This window comes from Mixophyes fleayi, chromosome 10 (assembly GCF_038048845.1).
Source record: "Mixophyes fleayi isolate aMixFle1 chromosome 10, aMixFle1.hap1, whole genome shotgun sequence".
Taxonomy (NCBI): domain Eukaryota; kingdom Metazoa; phylum Chordata; class Amphibia; order Anura; family Limnodynastidae; genus Mixophyes; species Mixophyes fleayi.
In genome coordinates, this window is record NC_134411.1 from 2994649 (window position 1) to 3021409 (window position 26761).

At 40.9% G+C, this 26761-nt stretch overlaps 1 protein-coding gene across 2 annotated transcripts in view; it reads left to right on the forward strand.

Moving 5' to 3' along the window:
• The first annotated feature begins 1589 nt into the window (after positions 1-1589).
• Positions 1590-26761, forward strand: part of NXF1 (nuclear RNA export factor 1) — a 37765-nt gene continuing 12593 nt past the window's right edge. Inside the window, exon 1 of one of the 2 annotated variants that reach the window (XM_075187644.1) lies at positions 1590-1819. In XM_075187644.1, the coding sequence (XP_075043745.1) occupies positions 1756-1819 (64 nt within the window). In that variant the 5' untranslated portion in view covers positions 1590-1755. Of the gene's footprint in view, positions 1820-9698; positions 9841-26761 lie in introns of those variants that run through there. The other variant, XM_075187645.1, reaches the window with a different exon arrangement.

Here is a 26761-nt window from a genome sequence, read left to right on the forward strand (position 1 = left end):
CTGCTATCTTCAGAGATAAACCTGATGGCAATTCCCCATGTGAATTTCACAAGTATTATGTCGGTACATGTACAGCCACAATACCAATTCTATTAACAGATAACAGATTGAAATTATTCAATCATGTAAAAAAAACATTTATTACTTGAATATAATATAAGTTTATAAATAAACTTTATCTTTTTAACTATACTTAAAAAAAAATCACTATAGTGAAAAAGAAAGCCTAAATCTGGAAAGCTGGCTCAATGACTGGCTTGGCAAAGTGGTAAGGTTACCCAGTATCACTGGGCAGCTAACTACTACTGAACTGCCCCGGTGCTAGTTTCTTTTGAGAAATTGTGTCGATAATTGATTTTTAATAGCTGTGAAAAGGGTGATAAATCATCATCATCATTTATTTATATAGCATCACCAACTGTGCAGCACTGTACAGAGAACATTGGTCACTCACATCAGTTCCTGTCCCATTGGAGCTTACAGTTTAAATTCTCTAACACACACCCACACACACACACACACAGACTAATGTCAATTTGAAAGCAGCAAATTAACCTACCAGTATGTTTTTGGAGTGTGGGAGGAAATCGGAGCACCCGGAAGAAACCCACGCAAACACAGGGAGAACAAACAAACTCCACATAGCAAAGGCCCTGGCCGGAAATCGAACTCAGTACCCTAGCGCTGTGAGGTAGAAGTGCTAACCACTGAGCCACAGTGCATAATGCTACATATTGCCATGCAAGGATAAATAAGTCCCTGTACCTTTGAATTGCTTTTGCTTAGCAGAAATAAAACTAATCAAGCTTCCTGGCCATCTTGATAACTCTTGTTCAGACAATTGGTGTGCTGCTATAAAGACACAAATAATCAATAAATCATTTTGTTAAATGTAGTTCTCATGACGTTTTTTAAATATAGTAAGACTTGTGGTTCAGACTTCAGAATTGCGATCACATAGTATTTACTTTGTAGAGCAATGCTATCTTGGATGGACTCTTCTCTCCTGAACTGCTCCGTATAGACTAACGTCAAAACAGAAAGGCCAGAATACAAGTTTCAAGGTAGGTGGGCCTTCAGTCAATGACATTTATTTTTATCAGTGCCTCTGGTTCTTCAGTGTTGTGAAACAATACACCAAATAATGTCCTGCCAGAGGGCGAGCTGGAACTAGTAGTTCTTGAATACCTGGAGAGTGATGGGACTCACTGGCATACACCCGGACACATAAAACACTTAAAGCTAAACTACCATTATATTCATGGTACCTAAAATCACCTTAAGAGACGGGCTGCTGCCAGCGCACTCCAGTACTGGAGGGAGGAGGGGGCTGTACGTAGCATGCTCTTGCTCTGGACGCCATGGCTCACGCTATGCCTCTGCCAAGGACACTTCTGCTGGCTGCGGAGACATCACAAGAGGAGGATTAAAGTAAGTGAATAGAGACAGTAAAAGTGAAAAACAGACATTCAGGTATGGCAAGGGAGTGAATAGAGACAGTTCACAGACAAGGAGGTAAGACACCAGAGAGCGAGAGGCAGTGACTTGGAAAGTGAAAGTAAGAAACAGAGAGTGAAAGTACAGACAAGAGAGAAGAGTAAAGAGATTGAGAAATGAAACTACAACCCAGGAGAGACTTCAGCAACAAATCGTCAAAATGAAGAACAAAGTCTTCCAAATAGATCCCTTCAGGAACAAGTCTACCTGGACCTGAAAACAACGACCAATAACCCCACTAATTTTTGGCTCCACCAAATGCAGATAAGTGGCACCACCAATGGACACAATAGTGCAGACTCAACATTTGTGGTAAAGATATGTAAGTACTGGTCAGGTAAAATATTTATATCGACAAACATTCAGATAAAAGCTGAGAGGGAGAAGTTAGGAATTACAACAAGTACAATTAAATTTAGAACCTGAACATTTCCCATTTGTGCCTTAAACTTAAAACTGAAGTTACTCCTCTATTAGGGTCAACAGACTGATAACACTAAACCTGAACATTTTTTAAAATCATCAGTTCACAAAGCACTTTATTACTCTTAAAGTGTTGTACGTTTTATTTTATAGATTATTTTTAATAGATATTATCTGTGATAGTACTTTATTCCCCACTGTTCACCCTTCCTGAATACTCCCTCCTACTTCTACATTTGGGTACACTCTTTCCGATGAGAAAAGGAGTGTGTGGTCACCATTAACAAGAACCTGATCGAGCACCACACAGTATAACAAAAATGAACAAGATTGTGGGTACACTTAACTCTCTATAACTGAGATATGCTAAGAACAACTGCAGAAAGATATATCATATCACATATAATATATATATATATATATATATATATATATATATATATATATATAAACAATTTATTAAAAATACTTAAAGATATAACATTTAAATTGCACTGTATATACATAAATTATGAGACAATTAGTGAAAATAACATAATAAATTACAATAATAGATGATTTTGGCAGTTATTTGAGGGCAAATGCACATAGCTCTTAAATTAGGAATACAGAAAGTAATCCAAACTTGCCAACTCTCCCAGAATGTCCAGAAGACTCCCGGATTCGGGGTGGGTCTCCCGGACTCCTGGGAGTGTTTGGCAGTCTCCCGCATCTGCCCACTTCCTAGTGAAGTGGGCAGAATTAGGTCCAAAATGCAGTGATTCTCCGGGTCTACGCCCACCTACCCCAGCAGCTCTCAGATGCCAACTAGAAGAAGTTGGCAAGTAAGGAGTAATCTGAACAGTCCTGTCTCTCATGTAAGCAGTATCACCACTCCAGAATAACATGGTCTTGCTGTCCTTTGTAATGATCATTTAGATCTTTGCAATCTCTCCCACTGCTGCAATAAAGATGAATTTGTCTCTTTAAAAGTTAGTTTACTTATAAAACAGTTCAGTGTCACAGAGCACTGGTATCTTTCTATGAAATAACATTTTACTGCAAGAGCACCACATAGCTTGTAAGTGTTAAGAATATTTAATAACCCCCAGGGGTTCAAGCCAGATTTTTCAGACACTGGTCACAAGCAGGGGTTGTACCTGCCAGCCAGCTATTGGGCGCCTAGGGTATCCACTCCTTTGAGGACATTCAGACAAAATGGAATTATCCCAACTCAGGGATTTGGAGCTATTTACAGTTAAAGCATTTCTTGGGCAAAGATGCTATTTTTGTCCAAAACAAAACGTGTGTGATTCCTAACAGCCCCCATATACATACTATCATGCTTATATAAGTTGTTAATAGCAAATCTCTCCCGTTCTAGGAAAGGGACTGGGGAAACCTTTTTCCTCGTCTCATTCTCCAGTCGGCCAATAGCCTCCGCCCCACCTCCCCTGTGGTAACCACATCTTACTCACGCATCCAAGATTTTTCCTGTGCTGCTCCCCACCTCTGGAATGGTCTCCCTCAGACTATCTCCTAGCCTGCAAAGCTTCAAACGCTCCCTAAAACCCAACCTGTTCATTAAAGCCTACTATTCAACCATTTATGTACTCCCCAAAGTATACCACCCTCATTCATCCTCCCCTCTAAGTGTCACCCACTCGTTTCAACCCCACCCATCTGATTTCTAGTTCTCCTTACACTGACTCACCTTTGTGTGTTACCCCATGTGTCTGCCCCTTCCCATCTAGATTGTAAATTCTCCTGAAGAGGGCCCTCTACCCTCCTGTCCTGCTTCTTTCATTACCTTTGCCTTCTTCACGCCAGTTATGATTTGCACCTGCTTCCTGGGCTCCCTGCCCTTGGTCTCCACATCTACGTTGTCTTCGCACCTCACTCGGTGGCTCTGATCCTGTTATTTCTGCCCATGCTCCAGGGCAAAGATTCAGCTTCCACTGATTCATTACCCCACCTCTCCTCCTTCTAGTAATAGTGCATTGCTATACCCCGTTGCACCTCATTGCCCTCTATGGCTGTTCATAGCACTTGTGAAATGTTCTGTTTACTGCATTGGCCAGTAATGCTATGTACTGTTTCATTGTATGCTCTCTGTACGGCGCTGCTGACCCTTAAATAAACAAATAAATAATAATAAAGTGTAATAACCTTCTCAGAGAACACAACTGGTACAATATTTTCTGGACAACCCAGGCTAGCTCAGTAAGTGTATCTGTTTTTGAGACATAATATATGGTCCTATGCAGATGGCACTGATGCCCTAGTCACCTAGTTAATATGTACCCTGGGACAACCCCAACACCTACACATGACCCTAGTTTCTGGATTTTTGAACCTCACTAGAGCCCAATATCAAAAATCTGTACTGAAACACACCAAAATAGTGCCACAAAGTCAGTGATTCTGATTCACTGGAGATCCTTCTCTCCTGTCACAAGAAAATAATGGTTTACCAGTCTGCAATTCTATATGAACATGGATGAATTAATAATAAATTTTGACTTAAGACCAAACGCTCAATAGCAAAGCAACCCCTTCGGCTGCTATTATTGGAAGTTAACCCCCCCATACCCCATTTCATTGTTTCCTGGTTTACAGTTGGTTAAGTTCTTGCACTTTACATTTGTTGCACCAACACGGTATTTCAGTGCAAATAGTCCACCTGAGAATGCTCTTTAAATTGTTGTCCTCTAGACTGTCACTGCATAGTAATTCCAATCAGAATTCAATTTAGTTTAGCATTGCATCCCATCTGTATTTCAGTTAGATCCATATCGTTAATGTAGTGATGTAACAAGTTGTTACATCCCAAGTGCAAAGTCCCAATTTTTTTTTCATATTGGCAGTGTTTGTCAGACGGAATTTAGTACCTCTGGTCCGTGTTCTATCATCTGAGAATCAAAGAGGTCCACCTATCCGCTACATAGTCACTGTCACATTACCGTTGAGCATGTACTTTTTTCCCCATATACCCCTAGAGGGTCTGCTGTAGCACACATTATGACTGTGTATTCAGTATGTGTTTTCATTACCATAGCATGTCTGTGCTCCCCCCCCATACTGTGTTTGAATATTATCGATAAGATTGGTAATATATGAGATTGTGTCATATTATCTATTGCACTGTAGGTGATGTATTCGTGTTAGTCTGAGGCCTTCCTATTGTTTACTTATGCCAACAGAGTAATTCTATGTGAATTCTAGGTCTGCCAAAACAATACATCAATAATTATATTATTGGGCAGCACAGTGGCTAAGTGGTTAGCACTTCTGCCTTACAGCACTGGGATCATGAGTTCCCGACCATGGCCTTATCTGTGAGGAGTTTGTATGTTCTGTGTTTGCGTGGGTTTCCTCCGGGTGCTCCGGTTTCCTCCCACACTCCAAGAACATACGGGTAGGTTAATTGGGCGCTAACAAATTGACCCTAGTTAATATATATAGTTATATATAGTCTTATTTATTGTAAGCCCCAATGGGGCAGGGACTGATGTGAATGAGTTCTCTGTACAGCGCTGCGGAATTAGTGGCGCTATATAAATGGCAATAATAAAAATAATAATAATATTATCAGGTAGACCAGACTATTGTTTAACAGAAGCTATCTTTGTTTACCTAAACAACAGGAGATCTAGCTCAGGGTAGTGTCCCCTCCTCTGTTAAAATCTAGTCAGTCAAGTGTTATGTTTAAAACACAATGGAGTGAGTAGTCACCTTTACATTATGCTATAACCATTTATATAGATTGTGTATATTTGGCCCTGCAACTTACATTGCTAGTTAACCACACGTTACAGGCTAAAAATGAGAAACTGTAATATTGTGCTTTTAGCTACATCTGTAGGCAAACAAGATGTTTAGTAGTGTATTCACAGGCCAGACATGGTGGCTTTCTGTGTCTGATTTAAGCACCTTAAATAGGAAACGTGTATTGTATTCCTATGCCTGAATATCCTAAGACACAGCAGGCAGTCATAGTTGCCAATTCGCTTATAACAAGCGAAATTGGGCTTGTTTTTTTCCCCAAGTTGCGTTTTTTTGTGCTAGTTGCAGGTTTTTGGACTTTGCAAATATATATATATATATATATACACTCATTTGAGTGGTACAGTAGTAATACATTGATTAGTGGATACTGCTTCATTGTATCCCACAATCAGGGTCCTATTTGAACCTGGCTTCTTGGTTCATTTAAATGGCAAAGACACAGTTGAAGTATTTATTTAATAATGAACAATAAACTGCGATTTTCACTACAAATACACCCCTGTCCCTTGTAAGTTTGGGCTTTTTAGGATTGGTTTGGGCTTATTTTTCATTTCAGACTTGGCAACCCTGCAGACAGTCAACACACCCCTACAACCTGAGGCTATTCTGTGGGTATAAAAAAAGAGCAGTGGAGTGTCCGAGGGGTGAGGGAGTAAAGATCAGACTAGTGTAGGAGGTAATGATTCCTGCCAGCTGACGGAGGACATGTTCTAGGCTTCTAAAGTACATTGTACAGCCGGAACCTCCTTAAATTAGCAGCTTAACAGAACAAATCAGTCTGTGGCCGTGGAAAGTGACATCATTGGAGGCTGCCGGGTTCTTTAATCGTCAGAAATCTGGGAAGTCTGTTTTTCGAGCTGTCAGTATTACCACTCTGTCGTCCATGACACCTTTGGTGTCATCCTGTAGGTGGATCCATTGTCTGCGTTTTCGTCACCGGGATAATGACTACCACCGATCATATCTAAAATGTAAGTTCTTACATGCAGGGTCCTCCCCTCCTTGTGTCTCATGTCTGCCTCCATTGTACGAACTTGTTGTCATGTCTTAAACTGAATCCTCCACCACCGTTGCGATTATTGCTAGCTCATGCCCATACATGTAGGTGTTCTTATGCTTAATTGTATTCCTGTCACTGTTATTATCTGTATCTGTAATTATATTTATTGTACACGTCTGGCATATCTGTAAGATGACTGTATGATGCTACGGAATCTGTGGCGCCTTATAAACAATGATCAGTTCAACTGGAATTATATTTCGGACCTTAAATACATACTTAGAATTCAGTTCAAACTATCACTGGTTGACAAAACTGTCTCTGAACCACTAGGTGTCTCACTTGCACATATCAAGCTCTCCTGTAAAAAGGATTAATTACAAAAGTGCAAGAGCAGAGTAGATTCACTTTTGATATTACTTTAGGACCACCACTTTTATTCATTGAATTGTTTTTGGTTTTCTTCTGTAATACTGTTCGGTTTGGCGACATGTATGATTATATGCAAGGCCAATATAAATTTGACCAAATTATCAAAAAAAAGTATACTGAATTCTGTCTAGCATTTAGACCAGCCTTTAGAAGCAAATCACCTGCTAATTGCTGAACCCACAACGACGCCTGTATTACTTCAACCATTGAAACAGGAGTCAGACGTGCAGACGTCTACCCAGGGTGATAGTACCCAACCCTGCTGCCCCCCCCCCCCCCCTTTCTATGCCTTGCTCGCAAAATGTCCCCACCCTTCCAACCTCGACAAAGCAACTTGAACAACTTATGATATTCACACACCATACACTAATATTCTTGTAAACCATTACAAAGATAAAAAAGAAAATGCCTCTCCCATCTCCCTTAAATCCCCTCGCACCAGACCTTCCTCTTGCCTCGTTCCCTAGGTGTAAAAGGTAGGATGAACTTACGTGTTCATTCCCCTATCATGATGGTCGCCTAGCGAACATCACCCTTATTCTTCTTCAGCGCCATTACTGCACCTGCAACCCCCCTTTTCCTTTATTCATCACTGATTTTCTGACAAGTGTTCATGAGTTAAGCTCCAATGAGTCAGGGACTGATGTGAGTTCTCTGTACAGCGCTGCTGATTTAGTGACACTATATAAATAGCTGATGAGGATAATGATGATGACAAATGAACCTGCATTCAGTAATTTTAATGTTTTACATCAGATAATCGCACTAATGTGCATTCAGTCAGGAAGTCAGTTGTGAATAGGAAAACAGCCAAATATCTCCAGGATAAAATGATTTGATATCTGTATAAACATGTTTTCTATATAATTTAATTCAGCTCAGATTGCTGCAAAAGGAACATAAGTAGAAAAAGAATAGAAGCAAGTCCTCCACAAATACGCATTTTACATTTGTACTAAAGAATATGGATGTGCACTCCTAATCTATCCCCCCTCTGTCCACTTGGTGACATTTTGGGGATAATCCAGTTGGACAAACCTACCTCTGATCATTAGCCCTGTCCCCTTAACTTGTGAAGAAATGGATAACATTACCAACCATAATATGTTTGTTTTCTTACCATGGTTATTCTATGCTTTTTATAGCAAGGATTTAAGTTCTTGTTAAACCGTTTCCTTTTCACAATTTTGTAATACTATCTCTCATTTTTCCAGTTGCAATAAAAATGGATTAACTGTAGTTTAAAGAATTTCCTCATTCCTAATTAATCCCAGAGTATTATTAATCTTTATTTATAGGGCGCCACATGAGATCCACAGGGCCGTACAGCAAACTTGCCAACTCTCCCGGAATGTCCGGGAGACTCCCGCATTTTGCGAGAGTCTCACGGACTCCCGGGGGAGTGTGGCAATCTCCCGGATCTGCCCACTTCACTAGGAAGTGCCCGGTGAATCGCGGCGTTTGGCCCTGTCCCCGCTGTCAAATGATGCGTATGTCATGGGGGGCGTGGCCCCCATTACGCCCACCTCCCCCGCAGGCTCCCGGAATCGAAGATTATAAAGTTGGTAAGTATGCCGTACAGAGGACAAACAAGACAGGACATGATATAACAGTACAATACAGTAAACAAATAAGACTACAACTCTCTACACAGATACTGGGGTGCAGTTGGCATATTATGTGCAGGCTGAAACCTGTGTTAATTTGCGTGGGTGCAATTAACAGGTTTAGAGCCACTGAAAGAGGTGCAAAGACAATGGAGAAGTGGAGTCAATGGGATGAGATCACAAAGAGGATGTGTGCAGTGTAGCTTGAGGGCAAAAGTTATAGGTAATGAGAACAGAAGGCCCTGCTCACTAGAGCTTACAATCTAAAGGGAAAGGAAAGGCGATGAGCGGCGAATTGGATACTTTGACCCCGTCCCCACATATAAATTGACATTTTGTTGCAGGGGCGGACCAAAATAACATGATTCACCACAAATTGCGTTATTGAGGCTCCGTTGCGGGCAAATTGCCTGCTCTTCCGGGAGACCTACCCGGAATTCGAACGTCTCCCAGAGATTACGGGTGAGTTGACAAGTATTCTTTTACAAACAGGTAGGTTTTCATGCGGGGAAAGGTGAAAGTACAAGCATACCAAAAAAACTAAATCAGGTTGGCAGGTATATTTAATGGTTAATTTATCCCAGTGCCATGCATTATACCTGGATTGTGACCTAGCAAACCTAACAAAAGAAAAATGTCCCGTGTCTCCGGCTTACTTTACCACAACGTCTGCTTAAAAAAATCTAGATATTGTGGGGAAAAAAACAAAATTCACAGATATATTCGCTTTCAAGCACACAGCTCTGCTAAGGGAGACATTTTTGTGAAGCCACACGCAGAGCGCGAATAAAACTTGGCGCTTTGTGAAATGGCCGTTACAATGTGACGTATATTCGGAGCACTAGAGGCGTACTCCTTCTGCACGTGGGCTCTGTGCTTTGTTCTCTAGCGTCTGGAACTGTGTGACGTGGGCCTCTATGCTTTGTGATCTAGAGCCTGGAAGCGTGTGACGTATGCGCCTGTGCGGGGTTCCTGCGTCACGTCCAGTTAGCGCTCAGATCGGCATGGTGATTAGTCGAGAGGCAGGGGCGGCCCCTCTCTAGGGGAAGTGGCGTTAAGGTGCTAGCAGCTCGAGCAAGATAGAAATGGCGGAGGGTGGACGAGCTTATATTGGTAAGATAATCATGATAGGGGAGCCCAGGGTGTCGTTAGAGGAGCGTGTAGCTGGTCATTGCCGAGAGATGTGTCTTATTACATTGGGAGGGACGTGCTGGGACGTGTAGTTCTGTAAGCAGCCGTGGCCATACGTGATGCATTGCTGTGTGCCGATCTGTCGTGGTAGTTGCGATGTGTATACAAATAAAAATCAGTATGGAAACTGATTAAACTTGAATTTTATGTGATTAGTCATATGGTGGTAAAAGAACGTGTTAGACAATATGTATCTTGCTGAAAATTCATAAACACAAATATAGTTAGTTTAGGTTAAATTCATAAGTTTGTGTACTTGTTTTTTCATCCTTAGAGAGACAGAATGTACACTGCAGACCTACATAAAAAAATTAAAATAAGTCGAACAGGCCAAAAACGTATTTGTAAATGATGGCTTACCCCAAAAGCCTGCAATGTACCTAATACTGGGAGACAGAAGGCGTTAAATAGTAAGGTATTGAGTGCAATATTAATGTCTGAACCGACTGGCATGATTAGCACATAAGGCCAGCATTTGTTGTGTATGTAAGTTCTTCCAAATGATCTACTTAAATTATTAGACCAGAGATCCAACAAAAGTATTTTTAGTTTAAACAAAACTAATATATCAATTATATTTTGACATGTGACTGAATAAAAATGCATTTTAAGACTTTAAAAGGTACACACAGGGTTAGTTTTAATGTGTGTTCTTAAAGCCTATGAAGTTTTACACAGAGTACAAGAAAATAATGTGAGTAGATCTTTACACACACAGACTGACAAGCAGTTATAACACTTTTTATTTTATTTTTCTTTGTCATTTTTTTATGTTGCCAACCTAGTTTAGAAGCTTTATTGCTTGATAAAATGCAATGGAGCTTTACAAATCCTAGTTAAATACTTTGCAGAGGTTGGTATCCTTTTTCTATCAGTGTGCTGGCTAAAATCTAGTCAAGCCCACCCAGGTGTGCCAGTTGGGCATGTGTGTATGTTTGTGTGCGATGTATATCTCGCACACCTTTTTAATTATCTCATTTTGTGATTCTAATATATTAATAGTAATGTCACCAGCCAATAAACATACATGTGCATAGTGTGCCACATAGTGACGCACCCCCCTGCCCTAGTTCATAGTGTGCCATATCGTGGCGCACGTGCCACCCCCCTGCTGCTCTTACTTACCTTTGGCGACACATCTTCTCTTCCTGAAACCTGGAAAAGGAGCCATTTTGGCCGTCACCTGCTGCTTTATTGAAGCAGCTGCAGCACCGGCGTGTCAGACAGAAGTGGTCCGCGTGTCGGGGGTTGCCGACCTCTGCTGTAGGGGAATCTTTGAGACATGTTAATAAACATTATTTCAAAGCTGTGTTAAATAAGAGCAAAGTTTAAGGTGTGGCTACACTTTTATTTACCAAGTGCTTTTCAAGAGATATGTAAGGACTTGTATCCACTTTTTAGAGGAATGTTTGACCTACAAATTAGTGATTAACACCTTTATGTGTATGTAATGGCATGTGCTCTGACTTTGTATATATACACATGGGAAGATGAGATTTTTACTATAGTTGTGATTTCGTTTATTGAGGTTGAGACTTGTGGTGGTGAGCTATGGCTGTAGCTCTTCTGTTTTTGACGATAGTGCCTTTATTGTTTGAGTAAACTGCGATAATTATCGATTTGTTGCCAGGTGGATTGGTGATTATGCTAGCATGCCTTTCCTCGTGTGTGTATAAGCTGCTGTGCACATTTCAAGTTTCATTAAACCTTTTATGTAACACAACCTACTTACACAGATAAACCCTAAGCACTGAGCCAGTGTACATAACACTTTGTTGGTGTCCAACTGGTTCTGTTTGGTTCAAAACTTTGTGACACCATTCATAAATAATACCATTAGTTGAGAATAGTGATTCATCAATCAGCTATGCCCAACTTTATTAATTGTAAAGTCAGTGATATATAGAGATATATAAATAATCAGGGACTTGGGGTATTGTGGTATGAAATTAGATGCTTTTTAAGAACATGTAGTATAACCTAAAAACGTATTACATGGTGCAGGCTAATTGCCCTGTGTCCAGCTACCTTTCCCTTGTGTGACTCCACATTTTCTTCACGTCTCTTGTGCTACTTTACCTTTTCTTTATGTCTGCCATGTTTCTACTTCTCTTATGTCTCCTTTGTATGCTTACATTTTCCCTCATATCTGTGTGTCCCTCAACCTTCTGTAAGGTTTCCCTCCCTTTGTTTCTTTACCTCTCCCTTATGCCTTCCATGACAGGGGCAATGCAGGTTTTTAAAAGGAGGTGGGAGGGGTTTCCAACGCTTATATACACCTCATTTCCCACTAGCAAGGTGTAGAGCACAATTGTCTTGTGCATCTTGTGTTGCTCTCCCTTCAAGAAGAACAGCATGAAGACGTACATACTTCCTCTATAGTCAGGACAAAGTTCTGAGTGCAGACAGTCTCTTTTCTACCTTTTATTACAGCTTTAACTACCTATTGATTTTTTTAAGCTCGGCTGTAGCTTCCAGATCCTATAATGTTGGGACCTGTTTGGAAAATGCATAATTGCTGTTCACTATCTGGAAAGCCGTGCAACTAATATACACACTAACCAGCTCCAATAATAAATTGGTAGCATTCACATTTAATTAATAGGTTATTTCTCCTATCAAGCACATTGTTAACATCCCATGACATGTATAAATAACTGGAGGAGAGCTGGGAAAATGGCTTCATGTTGCTGCTTAAAGCTCTGGTCAGAGTGTCCCCACTCTAGCTAGTGCTTTAAGCAGCAGCATGCACTATTACCTTACTAGGTGGTATAGTGCAGCTTTAAGCTAACTTTTGCATATGGTGTCTGATAGTAGAGAACAGTAGCTTCCACTTGGCTGTAATGGAAATAGAAGGTTTAACATTCCTTATGTAAATATTAGTTGTTTTATATAGTAAACTTGTATGTCAATTTTTGTGGTCCCTTCGTAGTGGACATATGGATGATTTTACTGCATCATTTAAATCGGTTTTCCCATTTTCTCTTTGGATACAACTAGTTAATGGTGTCCTATATGGCAGGAAACACATGTAAACCTGTCCGGTCTTGATTTTCGTAGTCATAAATGGGTGATTTCCATGTTTAAAAAAAAATAAATAAATTTGGTTTAAAGATGGACCATGAAAACATGCATAAAGGCTACATGTAAATTTGTTAGTTGTCACGACAATCCTCACCTGTGGAAGTGTGGGTGTGAAAGGGTTATGCAAAGCAAAACCATCTGCTCTGTGTAAAAATGACTATAACCACCCAAAATTCTATCTCATACTCTTCACCTTCCTGTTCCATTAAAATTTAGTTGAGTAGCTGACATGTGACCAAGTCTATCTGAGTGTGACAAACCACGTGCAGTAATTGGCTGCTGTTGCTTTACGACTGGTATCCTTGCGGCATCTGTCAATACTATGCTATATATATATATATATATATATATATATATATATATATATATATATATATATATATATATATATATATTTATTATCTATTTTATACTCATCCATAATGCACCCATTACACTGCGGTTTTGTTTCTGGGTTACCATTTTATTTCACCAGCTGATGTGAACCAGCTGCCATATATCTAGTGAGAACTATAGGAAGTGTCATGGCGCACAACATGGCAACAATCACTAGTTTGGGGCATGTTCATTCATATTGGCTTATAGAGAACGAGTTTTAAATAAGGTATTTGTTGAAACATAGCCCAATTTTATTTTCTGTAATTTAGAATTTGGAATAAGAATGTAGATGGGCTTATGTATCATAATGAAAGCTCTGATTTTCACAGAATTGTCCATTTAAACCAGGCCTGTCCAACCTGCGGCCCTCCAGGTGTTGTGAAACTACAAGCCCCAGCATGCTTTGCCGGTAGACAACCAGTTGATAGCTGGAAGGGCATGCTGGGACTTGTAGTTTCACAACATCTGGAGCGCCGCAGGTTGGACAGGCCTGATTTAAACTGAGCTAGTCTGCTTTCTTATAAGCATTCATCCTACAAAGTATTTTTCTGTAGGTTACATTTAAGCCATTTCCTGTATGTTTCTTTTTATTTTGTATCATTTGGTTCACTCTCACACTTCTACTGCAGGTAGGAAGGAGCACAATAGTCAACTCGAGCACATGCTCCATTTTATTCAGTTGCTATAGCGACGAGCTCAGTATACTCCAGCTTGGGAATACCGTAAACCACAAGGGATGTAGTCACATGACGGTGTCAACTTCTTTAATGTGTGCAATCTTGTTGGTCACAATAACTATTCCTGTTGTATGACACCATAGAGTAGGAAAGTATCTATACAGTGAAGGCAAACAGCGTTTCACACATAACCACTGAATCAAACATAAAGGAAGAACGTTCTCTGTACAGCAACTTTCTAAAATAGCATGGTTTATTTATAGTTTTGTTAACAGTTAAGTACAGTTTGTTCAGACTTCTACCTGGCAATGCCTTCTCAACTCTGAGCAGAAACACGTCTGTTGGTAAATAAAGTTACTTACTATGAAATTAGTTGATTGTTGGAAAGAGACTGTTCTATTAGGGATACTCTATATTTCCAGCATGAAAGATTAACCCTTTACAGCAGTCCTAGACAAATTCCAGATGGTGGGAAAACATCAATTTTCTAACATTAAATAAATAAGCCAATACAAAAAGTATGGTGTTGGGGCTAAACACAATACATCCATTGCACTGTATATTAACATAGCAAATTATACTTAACAATGACAGAATTAAAATTTAGGGCAATATGTTATTTGGTCTGGTGCTCCGTACACATGCACTTGATAGACATTACACCGGCCTAAGAGGGCATGTAGTGCAGTATATTATCAAACCTACATTTAGTATGTCAAGTAATATGCGTACTTAGTCATATAAATGTAGGCTCATCTGGACCTAGTGTTAAACTTTTCATCCTCAGTGTCACACTCAAAAACTTTTCATCACTTCTTCCAATGATTCATAAGAATACCCACTCGCCAAAGCACAGGGCCAGTGGCCACTCATGTGAAGTAAAGCCTTTTTAATGTCGATCAATAACCAAAGCTAAAATCCCCATACATTAATATAAAAATATATTGCTTATCTGGTCAGAACAGTCCCATCAGAGAGGGGGTTTACACAGTCACTGGGGCATATAATACTCTACGTAGTGCCACCTTCTCCGTGGGGCAATAACTGGTCCAAATCACTTGTGGAAACCACTTGTTCTGCTGTGTACAGGAACCTCTGCTGTGATCACCGTCCAGTGTGTCTGGTGCTTTCTCTCCCCCTCAGCCTGTGGCCCCTTACACATGATGCACTAATATATCAGCCTATGCTATATATGTAATATATCTCGCACAATTTAAAATAAAGTTCATTGACTTAAAAAAATACAATAGCAAAATCGATAACAAAATAAACGATTATAGAGCTAATGACCTTAGTACATGGCTAATCATAATGATGCAAAACTTGAATAAGTTAAAATTTGCAGTTTATGGTACGGCTTTGTGTCCAAGTTCCCAATCTTTGTCATACTTGTAATGACACCCTCTGTGAGAAGAAGTAATCTTGTAGAATGGAAACTGTTTACAAGTATCTTCCATTGAGAGCTGGATGGATTGGGCTAGGTACACACTACAAGAACATTGCAACGATTTACCAAAAGGCCCCATCCGCATGCTGATTCATCTGTACACGATTACCTTCAGATCTGTGCTCTTCCTCTGTCATAACAATCAGCTGTCCTGTATGTGGTTATGAAGGGGGGAGCACTACTTGGGCAGTAAGTTATTTAAAGGTTGATCTGTAGTTATAAAAATGTCTAAACTCATCACGAGCATTACCTCTCCCAGATACAGCAGCTGATTTATAATTATTAATATTATCTTGTAATTAGTAAATCACTACATGAATAGTCAGAACGAACCAGCACAATGAGTGTAAAGTATAATTTCTACAGGACAATGCTGAAATGTATCGATATTCTCAAGAAATATTTACTGTATCTCTCTCATTCTTTACGTTAATGTGACATGCTGTACACCAAAATACTTTTCCTTGACTGCGATAGAATTAAATGGTGCAAATAACCGGTATAAATATACAGTAGGAAAATGAGAATGATTTCCTGCTAAACAGAAGAAAAGTGCATGACTGCTCAATCCACGTCCTCCACTGACAATAACACAGCGAGTGTTGAGTGTTTTCTGCTTCACAGCTATTTAGATGGTACTCAAACTTTGTAATAGGTGGGCAAGGCATTATTTCACAAGAGTGAAATACTGAGTAGGGCACCTTTAGGTTTTTTGGGGGGAGCCCACTGTGATTTCACAGTGGGCTCCTGGTAAAAGGGTCACTTGGCACAATCTTGCCCCCAGGGATCCAGCAGCTGTTTCAGGGCAACAGAGGTTAGTGGTCTGCATCGGGAGTGATGGCACCACTTCCAAAATTTGGCTCTACCAGACGTACAGACCTTTCTTCAGGGGGTTCTCCATGTGCAACCACCTTTTTATTCCCCCAGTCCAGCCATGGGACCTCAACCTGTTTCTCAAGGCTTTTCAGAAACCACCCTTTGAACCTATGGAGTCTGTATTCCTCAAATTCCTAGAATGGAAGGTTGTCTTTTTTGCTGGTTATTTCTTCAGCCAGGAGGGTTTTGGAATTAGCAGCTCTATCTTGTCACTCCCCTTTACTCATTTTTCATGACCATAGAGCGGTCCTAGGTACCGTGGGATCTTTTCAGCCCAAAGTGGTTTCCAGATTCCATATTAACCAAGATATTGTCATTCTGTCATTACCTAGGGATCTACAATTCAGCAGTCAGGATCCTCTCATGCTGTTGGATGTGATCCGTGCCTTGTGGATCTTTCGGCGTAAGTTTCGGGAGACTGACTGTCTTCTGGTGCTGTGTGATGTTTGGAAGCGTGGCTGGCCAGCCATGAAACAAGCGATAGTCAGATGGATTACGGCTACCATTCCTCAGGCTTATGTCTCCGAGGGGTGTCCTGTTCCTTGCTGTTCACTCCACCAGGTCGGTCAGTGCCTCTTGGGCGGTGCAACACAAGGCCTCGGTCGAGCAGTTGTGTCGGGCAGTTACCTGGTCTTCTGTCTACATGTTCACCAGATTCTAACAATTTCATGTTTTTGCTTCCAAAAACACCAACTTTGGCTGTACAGTTTTATGTGCTGCTCAGTCTGGGTTTTCTCACCCATAGGGGCAGTTTTGGTCAACAGTTACCCCCAACTGTCTGTGCAAGAGAAAAGAAGATTTTTGTACTTGCCTTAAAATATTTCTCTTGATAGTTGTTCTGTTGGATGTGTCACCCTCTCTTGTGGCCTGGTTAGTTAAATAAACTAAGATATCCAGCCAGAGGAGACATACAGGGGAAAAGGAGCAGGCTAGACAAGTTTTTAGTGCCTTTGCACCCACAGTGCCCTCTATACCACATGGTCAGCAGTGTTCCCCAACTGTACTTGCCATAAAATATTTTGCCAAACTGGTAGCTAGAATTTGGGGGTGCCAATGGTAATAACCTTTCGCTTCTTGTAGCATATCGTTATAAATAATTGTCAATATTGGGGGACAATCTAAAAGTACACCCTGGCCAAGCTTACTATCATGCTGTTTTGTTTTTTTGTTTTTTTAATATAAAATACTTTAAGTATTTTATGTGTAAGCAAAATAGAAAGCTTTAAACTAATCTAAAGATACAATATTATCCCATTTATTCATTCTATAATGCAATTGCCTATATCACTGCTATTTAGAGTTACCAAATATGTGTATTTAGTTAGTTTTCCAGAGGTATAGATTTATTCTTCTCAAACTTTTTGCATTTCTTATGCAGGTTAGATCTTGATGATTCAGAGGCGATTTTGGTGGGCACACCAAGCTAGTATTAGTTTGAGTTTACACTGGATCAGTCAGTGCATGTACATACAGCATTACTGTTTCATTATTTAATTTTGCTGACCTTTGGAACATAAATCGCTGTGCTGTGTGCACACTCTTATTAATATGTGAAAGGTAAACATTGAAAAATGTAGACTGAGCTTTCATCCGCTCAACATGTGGAGCAGAGAATTGAGATCTTTGAAAATGCTAACATGTTTTGGCATGTCTGTAAATTAACGAACTACGATCGCAGAATATCGCATTGTAATTCCTTGTATTTTTTTTCTCCCTTGCGGATGTTGCCATCTTCGTAAAGTTTACAACATGCAGAGTTGACGGTTGTCCTAAATCGCCATATCAAATTAAGGGTTAAATTTTGTCATGGTAGTACATGTATTTTTGAATGTTAAGTTATTTTTTTTTTATATACTTGGCCAAATTATATTTTTAGGTTTAATTTCTCTGTAATGCATTTATTAGTTTTTATTGTATTACTTTGATTAGATTACATTGCTTAAAGTTTTTTTTTACACTGTTTTATGTGCATTTTCTATTCTCCTGTAGGATCTTACTATTTGTTGTGCCTTGAGTGGTAATTAATACTCGAGGGATAGGGCAACAACTTCAGATCATTTTGAATAATGCAACAAAGATAATTTCATGCATGTGTTAATTAGTACCATAATTATTAAGCGCGCTGCAATATAATATGCATATACGCGAGCAGTCGGAATACTTTTATAAACATCTGTGAAATATTTAATTTTTTGGTGCTTCATAATATCAAGGATAATATATTTCACAGATGTAGTAGCGATATATATGAATATTGTCCTTCGCAACCAGTCAGATATTTCCATCTATTAAGCTGCATTACAAAATGACAATCTAATGGCTGTTGAAAATACCATCCTTGTCCATTGCACCAGTTTTTATAAATATCCCCAGTGTAGTTAAATAATGCATGCTGCTCCATTCACAAAGGCCTACAACACACCAAGGTTCATCCTAAACAAGTATAATCGCCCCCTCTACACCTGGACCCCACTCAACAGCTATCACAGAGAAATACAGGAAAACGCAGTGCAGCGCTAATCAGTTGTAGATATTAATAACAGTTACACATATATATTTGGTGTTGGAGTTCTTACACTGGTTGCTGAAAATATGAATGAAACCTAAGGCAGGTCCACACTGAGTAAGATCAAATCGAAACTTGTAGCAGCGCAATAAATTACATTTTGAACATGTTCTGTTTCACACACCATTGCGTCCAACACAGAAATAGGATCTGTCCAAACTTTCTCTGCTTCCACAGACACATTATGTGAATGTGGTAACGGCTCTCTACAGCTTACTACAGGACCTGCCCCAGCAGCACTTTTCTTTTTTTTAATGCAGTTTAAATAGTACCTGCTATTTCTGTGATAAAGTAACTTTAACATTGTGCACAGGACACAATGACCTACAAAGAACTAGAAGGGGCTGCCTTGGAGCAAGCATGAGTACTTCTCTGTAGTGGATGTTACATTTGTGTGTAGCACCGGGACACATTATATGCTTCTCTCATGGGTTAGAATAGGTAACAGTGAACAGGAGGCACACTCCAATCATTAAAAGATGGCTCCCTTCAGAGCTACTTATCTATCTTTCAATGATTGATGTCGGTTCGTTTCTACTGTTTAGTACAGGTAGGAGTGTTCTGATGGGATGGGGCAGTAAAAAGTGCGTTTCGGGGGTTCCGCAGCAGTGATTTTGGAGGAAAGAAATTTCTGCACAGAACTCTATCTTTCTATTGGTCTACTCGATCACAGCCCTCTAGGCTGCGCCTTAAAAAAGTGACTGCTCCAGGACCTGAGTTCCGGGTGTCTGACTGCTGCACTGATGTGGAAGACTTTGTTTTATGTGTAATGTACTATACATTCTATGGGGCATAAAATGTCCCATACCCAGGACTGTCTCTTGCACATGCAGTAGGTATAATATGAACATAGGGCAAGTCCAAATGGCACATGTTGAATTAATAATGTTATGTGGGACTTAAGTTTGTGCATTAATCTAGTGCCTAGCACGTGGGGTCACTTGACTAGTATAATATATGGCTACGGGCTGGTATACTGGTTTTGTTTTGCACAGACGGGTAAACTGCGGCACATAGCTGGTATATAGTAGTTACTGTTATGAGAGTTCAGTTTTAGTACAGAATATGTGGGCACATAGCTGGTATGTTATGTGTGACTTATTTTATGTAATACTTATGGGCACAGGGTTGGTAATTAATGTTTTTATTTAGCAAGCTGAGATCTACAGTCTTTACTGGAGTTTTCTGGTTAATGTCTTTGTAGTCCATGGTAAATAATACTTTGTTTAATCAAAACAGAGCATATTTAGCTTTGACAGTCTAGTGATGTTGACCTCCAAATTTCTTAACTTTGCATGTGCGAAAAAAACAAAGCAGTTTTCAAACTTTATGAATATTTCCATGTAATGTCTGCACTGTCAGTGTTTCTCAATCAGGAGTGTTGTAAACTGAATGTTTTTTGGTATTGCTTTGTTGAAGAGAAATTGTAATGAGTCATAAAATTGGACAACTAATAACTTTATTACGACAAAATATTACACTTTCCAATTTGGTCATTATTAAATATCTGAAGTTGGGGAGTAAGAATAGTGTTCAGAATTTGCTATGGAGTCCTATACACACTATATCTGGCCTTCAGAGTTCTCACTAGTTTTTTGGTGTCATGTTTGGTAAAATTGGACATCAACTAACTGCATAGTCCGTATTGTAAACACAGGTTTGCTGTAAGAATAGGCTTGATATCTTTTTGAAAATAGAGATGCTAAAGTTCAGGTCAGACTGAGTTATGTTGAGAAGGGTAGCCTCGAATTGAAATTATGATTAATGATTGGAGTCAAATATTCCATTCGCATAGAAGAGATTGTGCCGTATAAGTTTATTTTGGCAGCAGGAGACTGAATGGATTCCTGGAAGCAAAATGTACTCAGGAGCGGGGGACATTGGCCTGCAATATAGAAAGTATGAGATCTAGAGAAGGTATGTCTGAGGCCAAGGGTTTCAAAAGTAGTGATGGACCTGTTTGACATTTTGGGCATATCCATTGCTCATCTGAGCAGAAGTTGTAAGAATTTGTAGAAGTTTTTAGAGGAGATGGCAAAGTGCCCCTGTAACGCTGAGAAGAACGGGAAAGTTTGTGTGCATATCAGCACTCTTATGTTACCCACCAGATAGGGCTCAATGCATATTCTGTTCTGGTTTTCTTGAGCGGACATTGATCTTAAATTAAGTAGGCCTACCAAGTGATTATTCCAGGAGGTGAGATCTGCTTTAATCTTGGTTAACATTGAGGGATTCCTGGGATATTGGGGTTTGAGTGAAATTTGATGGGATGGGGCTTGATGGTTATGACATATATTTGTAGGGAGAGGGTGCAGCCCTGCCTCATACCATGTAAGATTATGGGATAGGATGGGGGAGGGAAGAGGTTTTGAAGCAGCATGAGGAGTATAAAAGATGCAACAGATAAAACCTAAATATAATAGAGAATTGGAATTCTAAAAAAACAAGCAAAAAGCAAATTTTCTAGTGCACATGGCGGACCGAGCTTTGAGCCGCAGCAGCTCCAGTCTCCCTTTTCCAGCTGGATTGGGACGCAGCTACTGGTGATCTCTGCCCTCACCTGCGCACCACATCACTGTTGAGGACAGACAGCGGGGGATGCCAAGTACCAAGTCATGGGGCAGTTCACTGGCATGACGCTCTGGGCACACAGCTCCTACCAGTTTTTCTGTGACTGATACAGACGTTGTTTTGCGAACGGGAGGAGGTGCTTCTAGTGGGACTAGACAGTCCTTCCCGGGCTTTCCTCACAGCAGCAGCCATTTCACACTGCTCTCAGCCTCTGTCGCAGTTGTCCTAAGAGAAAAACTTTTCAATTCTCTGGCTGAGTGAATTTGTGTATCATACATTTTGCCTATGATTGATTGTATGTTATATTTTCCAATATGGGTATTGTTCCCCCCTTATATAGCAGGCACTACCTCAAACTCGCACACAATTGCATATCGTGTGTGTGGAGAGAGAGAGATATGTACTAATATTCCTGTGTACTAATGCACAGTAATCTGTGTTACTGGTTTTTGTGGCACAAAAGTCAGTGTGTGTGTGAGAGAAATACTGTCAGACTGTATTATATAAAGTGTGTCTTGTATTTCTCTCTTTTTTTTTTTTCTGCGGTGTCATCATGTCAGAAAGAGGGACTAGTTCCAAGTCCATGGCTGCCGGTACCACTTTGGCATCATATTTTTCTTGTTCAAAGTGCCAAACAAAATTACCTCGTGGACGGTCAGGCCTGGATGCTCTAGGTGCGACTTGCAGGCCTGAGGACCTGGGCCAGCGCTCATCTGGGGAGGCCTCTGGCGTACCAGAGCCAGCCTGGGCCAGGGAACTGGCAATCTGTATTATGGAGCTCAAGTGGGACACCATACGGTCTGAGATGGTAGGTGTTAACAATCCTAACTCTCTTGACTTAGGGACTCAGTCTGCGGACACACTTACCTCGAAACAGGCATTGCAGCAACTCCAAGAGATGTCCGTGATGGCCATTGGACCTACCTGGATGCAAATCCCTGGAAATAATATTAGTCTTCTTCCTCAGGTAGGCAGCGCAAACGCCAAGTGCTAGACATTTCTGAGGAAGAACAGGTGACCTCTCAGGTATCTGACAATTGTGGGGAGGATGGAAAAGAAATGGATTGTTTCTTTTTCCGTTTAAAACAGAGAATTTGCATGAGGCCAGAATGAAATCTGATAGTAGATATTCCCAGAAGGTTTTGTCTCAATTATCCATTTCCAGATTTTGAAGTGGTTGAAGTCATTATTATTATCATTATCCTTTATTTGTTAGGAGCCACAAGAGTTCCACAGCGCTGTACATATCACAAACAGTAGACAAAACAGGGTAAAACATTACGAACAGTAAACAAAAAAAATACCAAAACTTCAGAAACTCCAGGCAGGCTAATGCAGTAAAGACGGAGCAGAAGAACAGGTATGGAGACAAGAGGGATAAACCCCCCCAGCGAGGATGCTGTGATTGCTCATTTAGCAAAATCCACCATTATTCCACTACTCAGTGCTGTTAACAGTGGTGGGGGCCCGTCTCCTGATGTTCCGGGACCAATGGTACAGTTCTTCCACAGACGCCTGGGTAAAAGGAATAGTTTCCAGGGGTTATCATAGACCTTTTGGGACCGCCCCCGCTGCGTTTCATTGTTACTCCCACTCCGCGACAAGAAGCCAGCAGGGTGGACTTTCAAAACGCTATTCTCTCCCTGTTGGGGTCAGGGGTTATTGCACTGGTCCCAAAAGAACAGGGGTTGGTGTTTTACTCGCATGTCTTCTTGGTACATAAACCAGACCTGTCATACCATCCCATTCTAATCTTAAAGTCCCTCAAAGCTCACTTTAGGGTTCCCAGTTTCCGCATGGAATCAATTCGTTCAGTAATAAATTTTATGGAACCTAACAAGTTTTTAGCATCCTTGAACATCAAGGATGGTTACATTCATATACCAATATGGCAGGGACATCAGAACCTCCTTTAGGTTTGCGGTGGACCAATCTCACTTTCAATCCCATGCTCTGCCCTTTGGTCTGGCAATGGCACCAAGGGTATTTACGAAAGCCATGGCAGTGATGGCTGCAGTCTTAGATCAGCAAGGAGTAACAGTCCTTCCATACTTGGATGATCTCCTGATTAAGGCAGATTTGGTGTCTTGGCTGAGGTCCCATCTGCATCTGACTGCACAGACCTTACAGTCTCACGGCTGGTTTATAAGCTTCAAAAAAATCCAGTATAGTGCCTACTCAACGCATGGGTACCCCCCCACCCATCAATATACTAGTGTTAAGGGCAGTCTTCAAGGCGTTTGTCCAAGTACAGTTCTGATTGAAAAACAGATCCATTCAGATTCAATCCGACAATGCCACGGCGGTGGCATATATCAGCCTCCAAGGAGGAGCCAGAAGTCCTCTGGCCATGAAGGAGGTGACCAAGATCATGTTATGGGCAGAACAGTGAGTTTCTGCCATCTCAGCGGTATTCATACCAGGAGTGGACAACTGGGAAGCAGATTACCTGAGTCGCCATGCCATTCACTTGGGAGAGTGGCCCCTCCACCCAGAGGTTTTCTCACTGTTCAAAGGTGGGGTCAGCCGGAGGTGGACATGATGGCCTCTCGGTTGAATTGCAAGGTCACCAAGTATTGTGCCAGGTCACGGGATCCCCAAGTGTACCTAGTGGATGTCATGACGGTTCCTTGGAGTTTTGGGTTGGTTTACATTCTCCTCCCCACCCCCCAATACCGACGTTTTCCCAGGTATTGAAGATCAGACATGAAGGAGTCAAGGTCTTTCTTCTGGCACCCGATTACCCAAGAAGACCATAGTACGCGGATCTTCTTGCCATGACAAAGGACGCACCTTGGAAGCTTCCTCTTAAAAAAGATCTGCTCAGTCAGAGTTCGTTTTTTCATCAGGACCTAGCACGGTTGACTTTGATAGCCTGGTGGTTGAAACCTTAATCCTCCGACGTAAGGGTCTCTTGGATCGGGTCATTCAAACAATGATAAAGACTAGAAAACCAACATCTTCCAGAAATTATCGTGTCTGGAAGACACATATAGATTGGTGTGAGTTGAAAAGTGTCAACCTCTTTTCGTTTAGTCACAGTATTAGCATTAGTTCAGGATGGTTTGGATAAGGGCTTGCAGCTGGCATCCCTTGAGGTACAGGTGTCAGCCTTGTCAATTTGTTTTCAGAAGCGTCTGGCTCTGCTGCCAGATGTACAGACTTTTCTCCAGGGGGTCTTACATGTTCAGCCATCCTTTGTTCCTCCGGTGGCTCCTTGGGACCTAAACTTGGTCCTAACTGCATTACAGAAACTGCCGTTTGAATCGTTGGAATCTTTTCTCTTCAAGCTTCTCACTTGAAAAGCTGCCTTTTTGTTGGCAATTTCTTCGGCAAGATGTGTGTCAGAGTTGGCAGCACTCTTCTGCAGAGCTCCCTTCTTGGTTTTTTATGACAACAGGGCTGTCTTGAGGACTCTATATGATCTTTGCCTGCCTTTCAACCAAAAGTTGTATCCAAACCAGAATATAGTGATCCTAAAGTTGTCTAGTGATCCTTCATCCAACAGTCAGGACTCTGACGAAATTGGATTTGATCAGAGCCTTAGGGCTCTATATGGATCGCTAGTCTTCAGTTCGCAAGGCAGACAGTCTCTTGGTTCTGTATGATGCGCGAAAACATGCAAACTATAGCCAGATGGATAAAGGCTACTATTAGGCAGGCCTATGTTTTTCAGGGATCTTTGGTTCCTGAGCGCCTCATGACTCACTCCACTAGGTCGGTTGGTACTTCCTGGGCAGAAGGGCACAGGGCTCAGTTGAGCAGTTGTCGGGCAGCCACATGGTCGTCTGTCCACACGTTCACTAAGTTTTATCGTTTTCATGTCTTTGCCTCCAAAGACACCAGTTACTCCCACCCATGAGGGGGCAGCTTTGGAACGTCCCCATGGTGAGCAGTGTCCCCCAACTGTATGTGCAAGAGAGAACATTTTTGTACTTACTGTAAAATGTCTCCACACAGTTGGTGGACACTACGATCCCACCCTTATTTGTTGTTTCTAATGTGTTGCACCTCTCTTGTGGCTTTGTAAGATAAATGATGTCTCTGGTGAGAGGGGGCATAGAGTGGATGGGAGCAGGCCAAACAGGTCTTTTTAGTGCCAAACTACACACAGTGCTCTCTATACCCCCATGGTGAGCAGTGTCCCCCAACTGTGTTGAGAGAGACATTTTACTGTAAGTACAAAAATGCTATCTTATTTTGAACTGCAGATCATCACCTTATAAACTTAGAGACAGTTGTTGTACTGGGAAAGACTGGAAGGTGATCCAGTGGGTCCTGATCAGAGACAGCTGAGGATTTATTAGAAAGCTTCATATGATGATAGTAGCAGCCTGTGCAAGTAAAACAAATTTTTAGTATAAATGTGAATTATGCTCACTTTTAATTTCTTTCTAAAAACACTCCATGACAACCCTTACAATGGGTTGGTTTCATTTCCAGTTTAGGTTGAGACATGTTTAAAAAATAATACAACACTGGATAGTATATAAAGTTGCTCCTCCTTTCCCCTGTGTCTGGATGACTTCCCAAGCATCCTCTGCAAAATATTAACCTAACAAGCATAGGTGTGAAACTGGGATGCCATGGAGTATTTTGAGCAAAAGGAATTAACAGCATAATTTGCATTTTCTCTCTTGAGTCCTCCGTGGCAGCCATTACAATAAGATGTATCAAAGCAATACAGTAGGAGGTCTCACAAGAAAAACAGCCCTCTATGCTGCAAAATCATGAATTTACTTTCGAGCTGAGCAGAGAGCATGTTCCCCAAACTGAGATTCTACCTTTTCTATTGTGATCTTGCAGCACGGATATATGCGTTTCTGTTGTAGTCAGATTGATACCCATAGAGCTGTAAAATTAAACATCCTAGGTGTCTTTAATCTCTCCAGACTAATTGGAGGAATCTTCTAATTTCGCTGGAGAATCACATGCCAATTGAGAGTATCTTTCATCCAAATCCATGCTCCTCTGAGGCTTTGGTCTCTAATCCTTATATAGAACACAGATCTTCCTTAGTCACACAGTTTCCCTTATCTACTCAGGGTATCTTAGTTTTTCCCATGAGATGAAAACTGCATGCTGTACTAAAAAGACCCCTTCAGGCTCAATTGTTAAATACTTATCACTGGCCTTCAAGGGTACTTGAAGAAAACACACTACTAATTAACTGAACCATGTATACATACAGAAACAAGCACCCCCAACTTAGGGGCTCACATATTGTGGGGGTGCCTTTCAGTT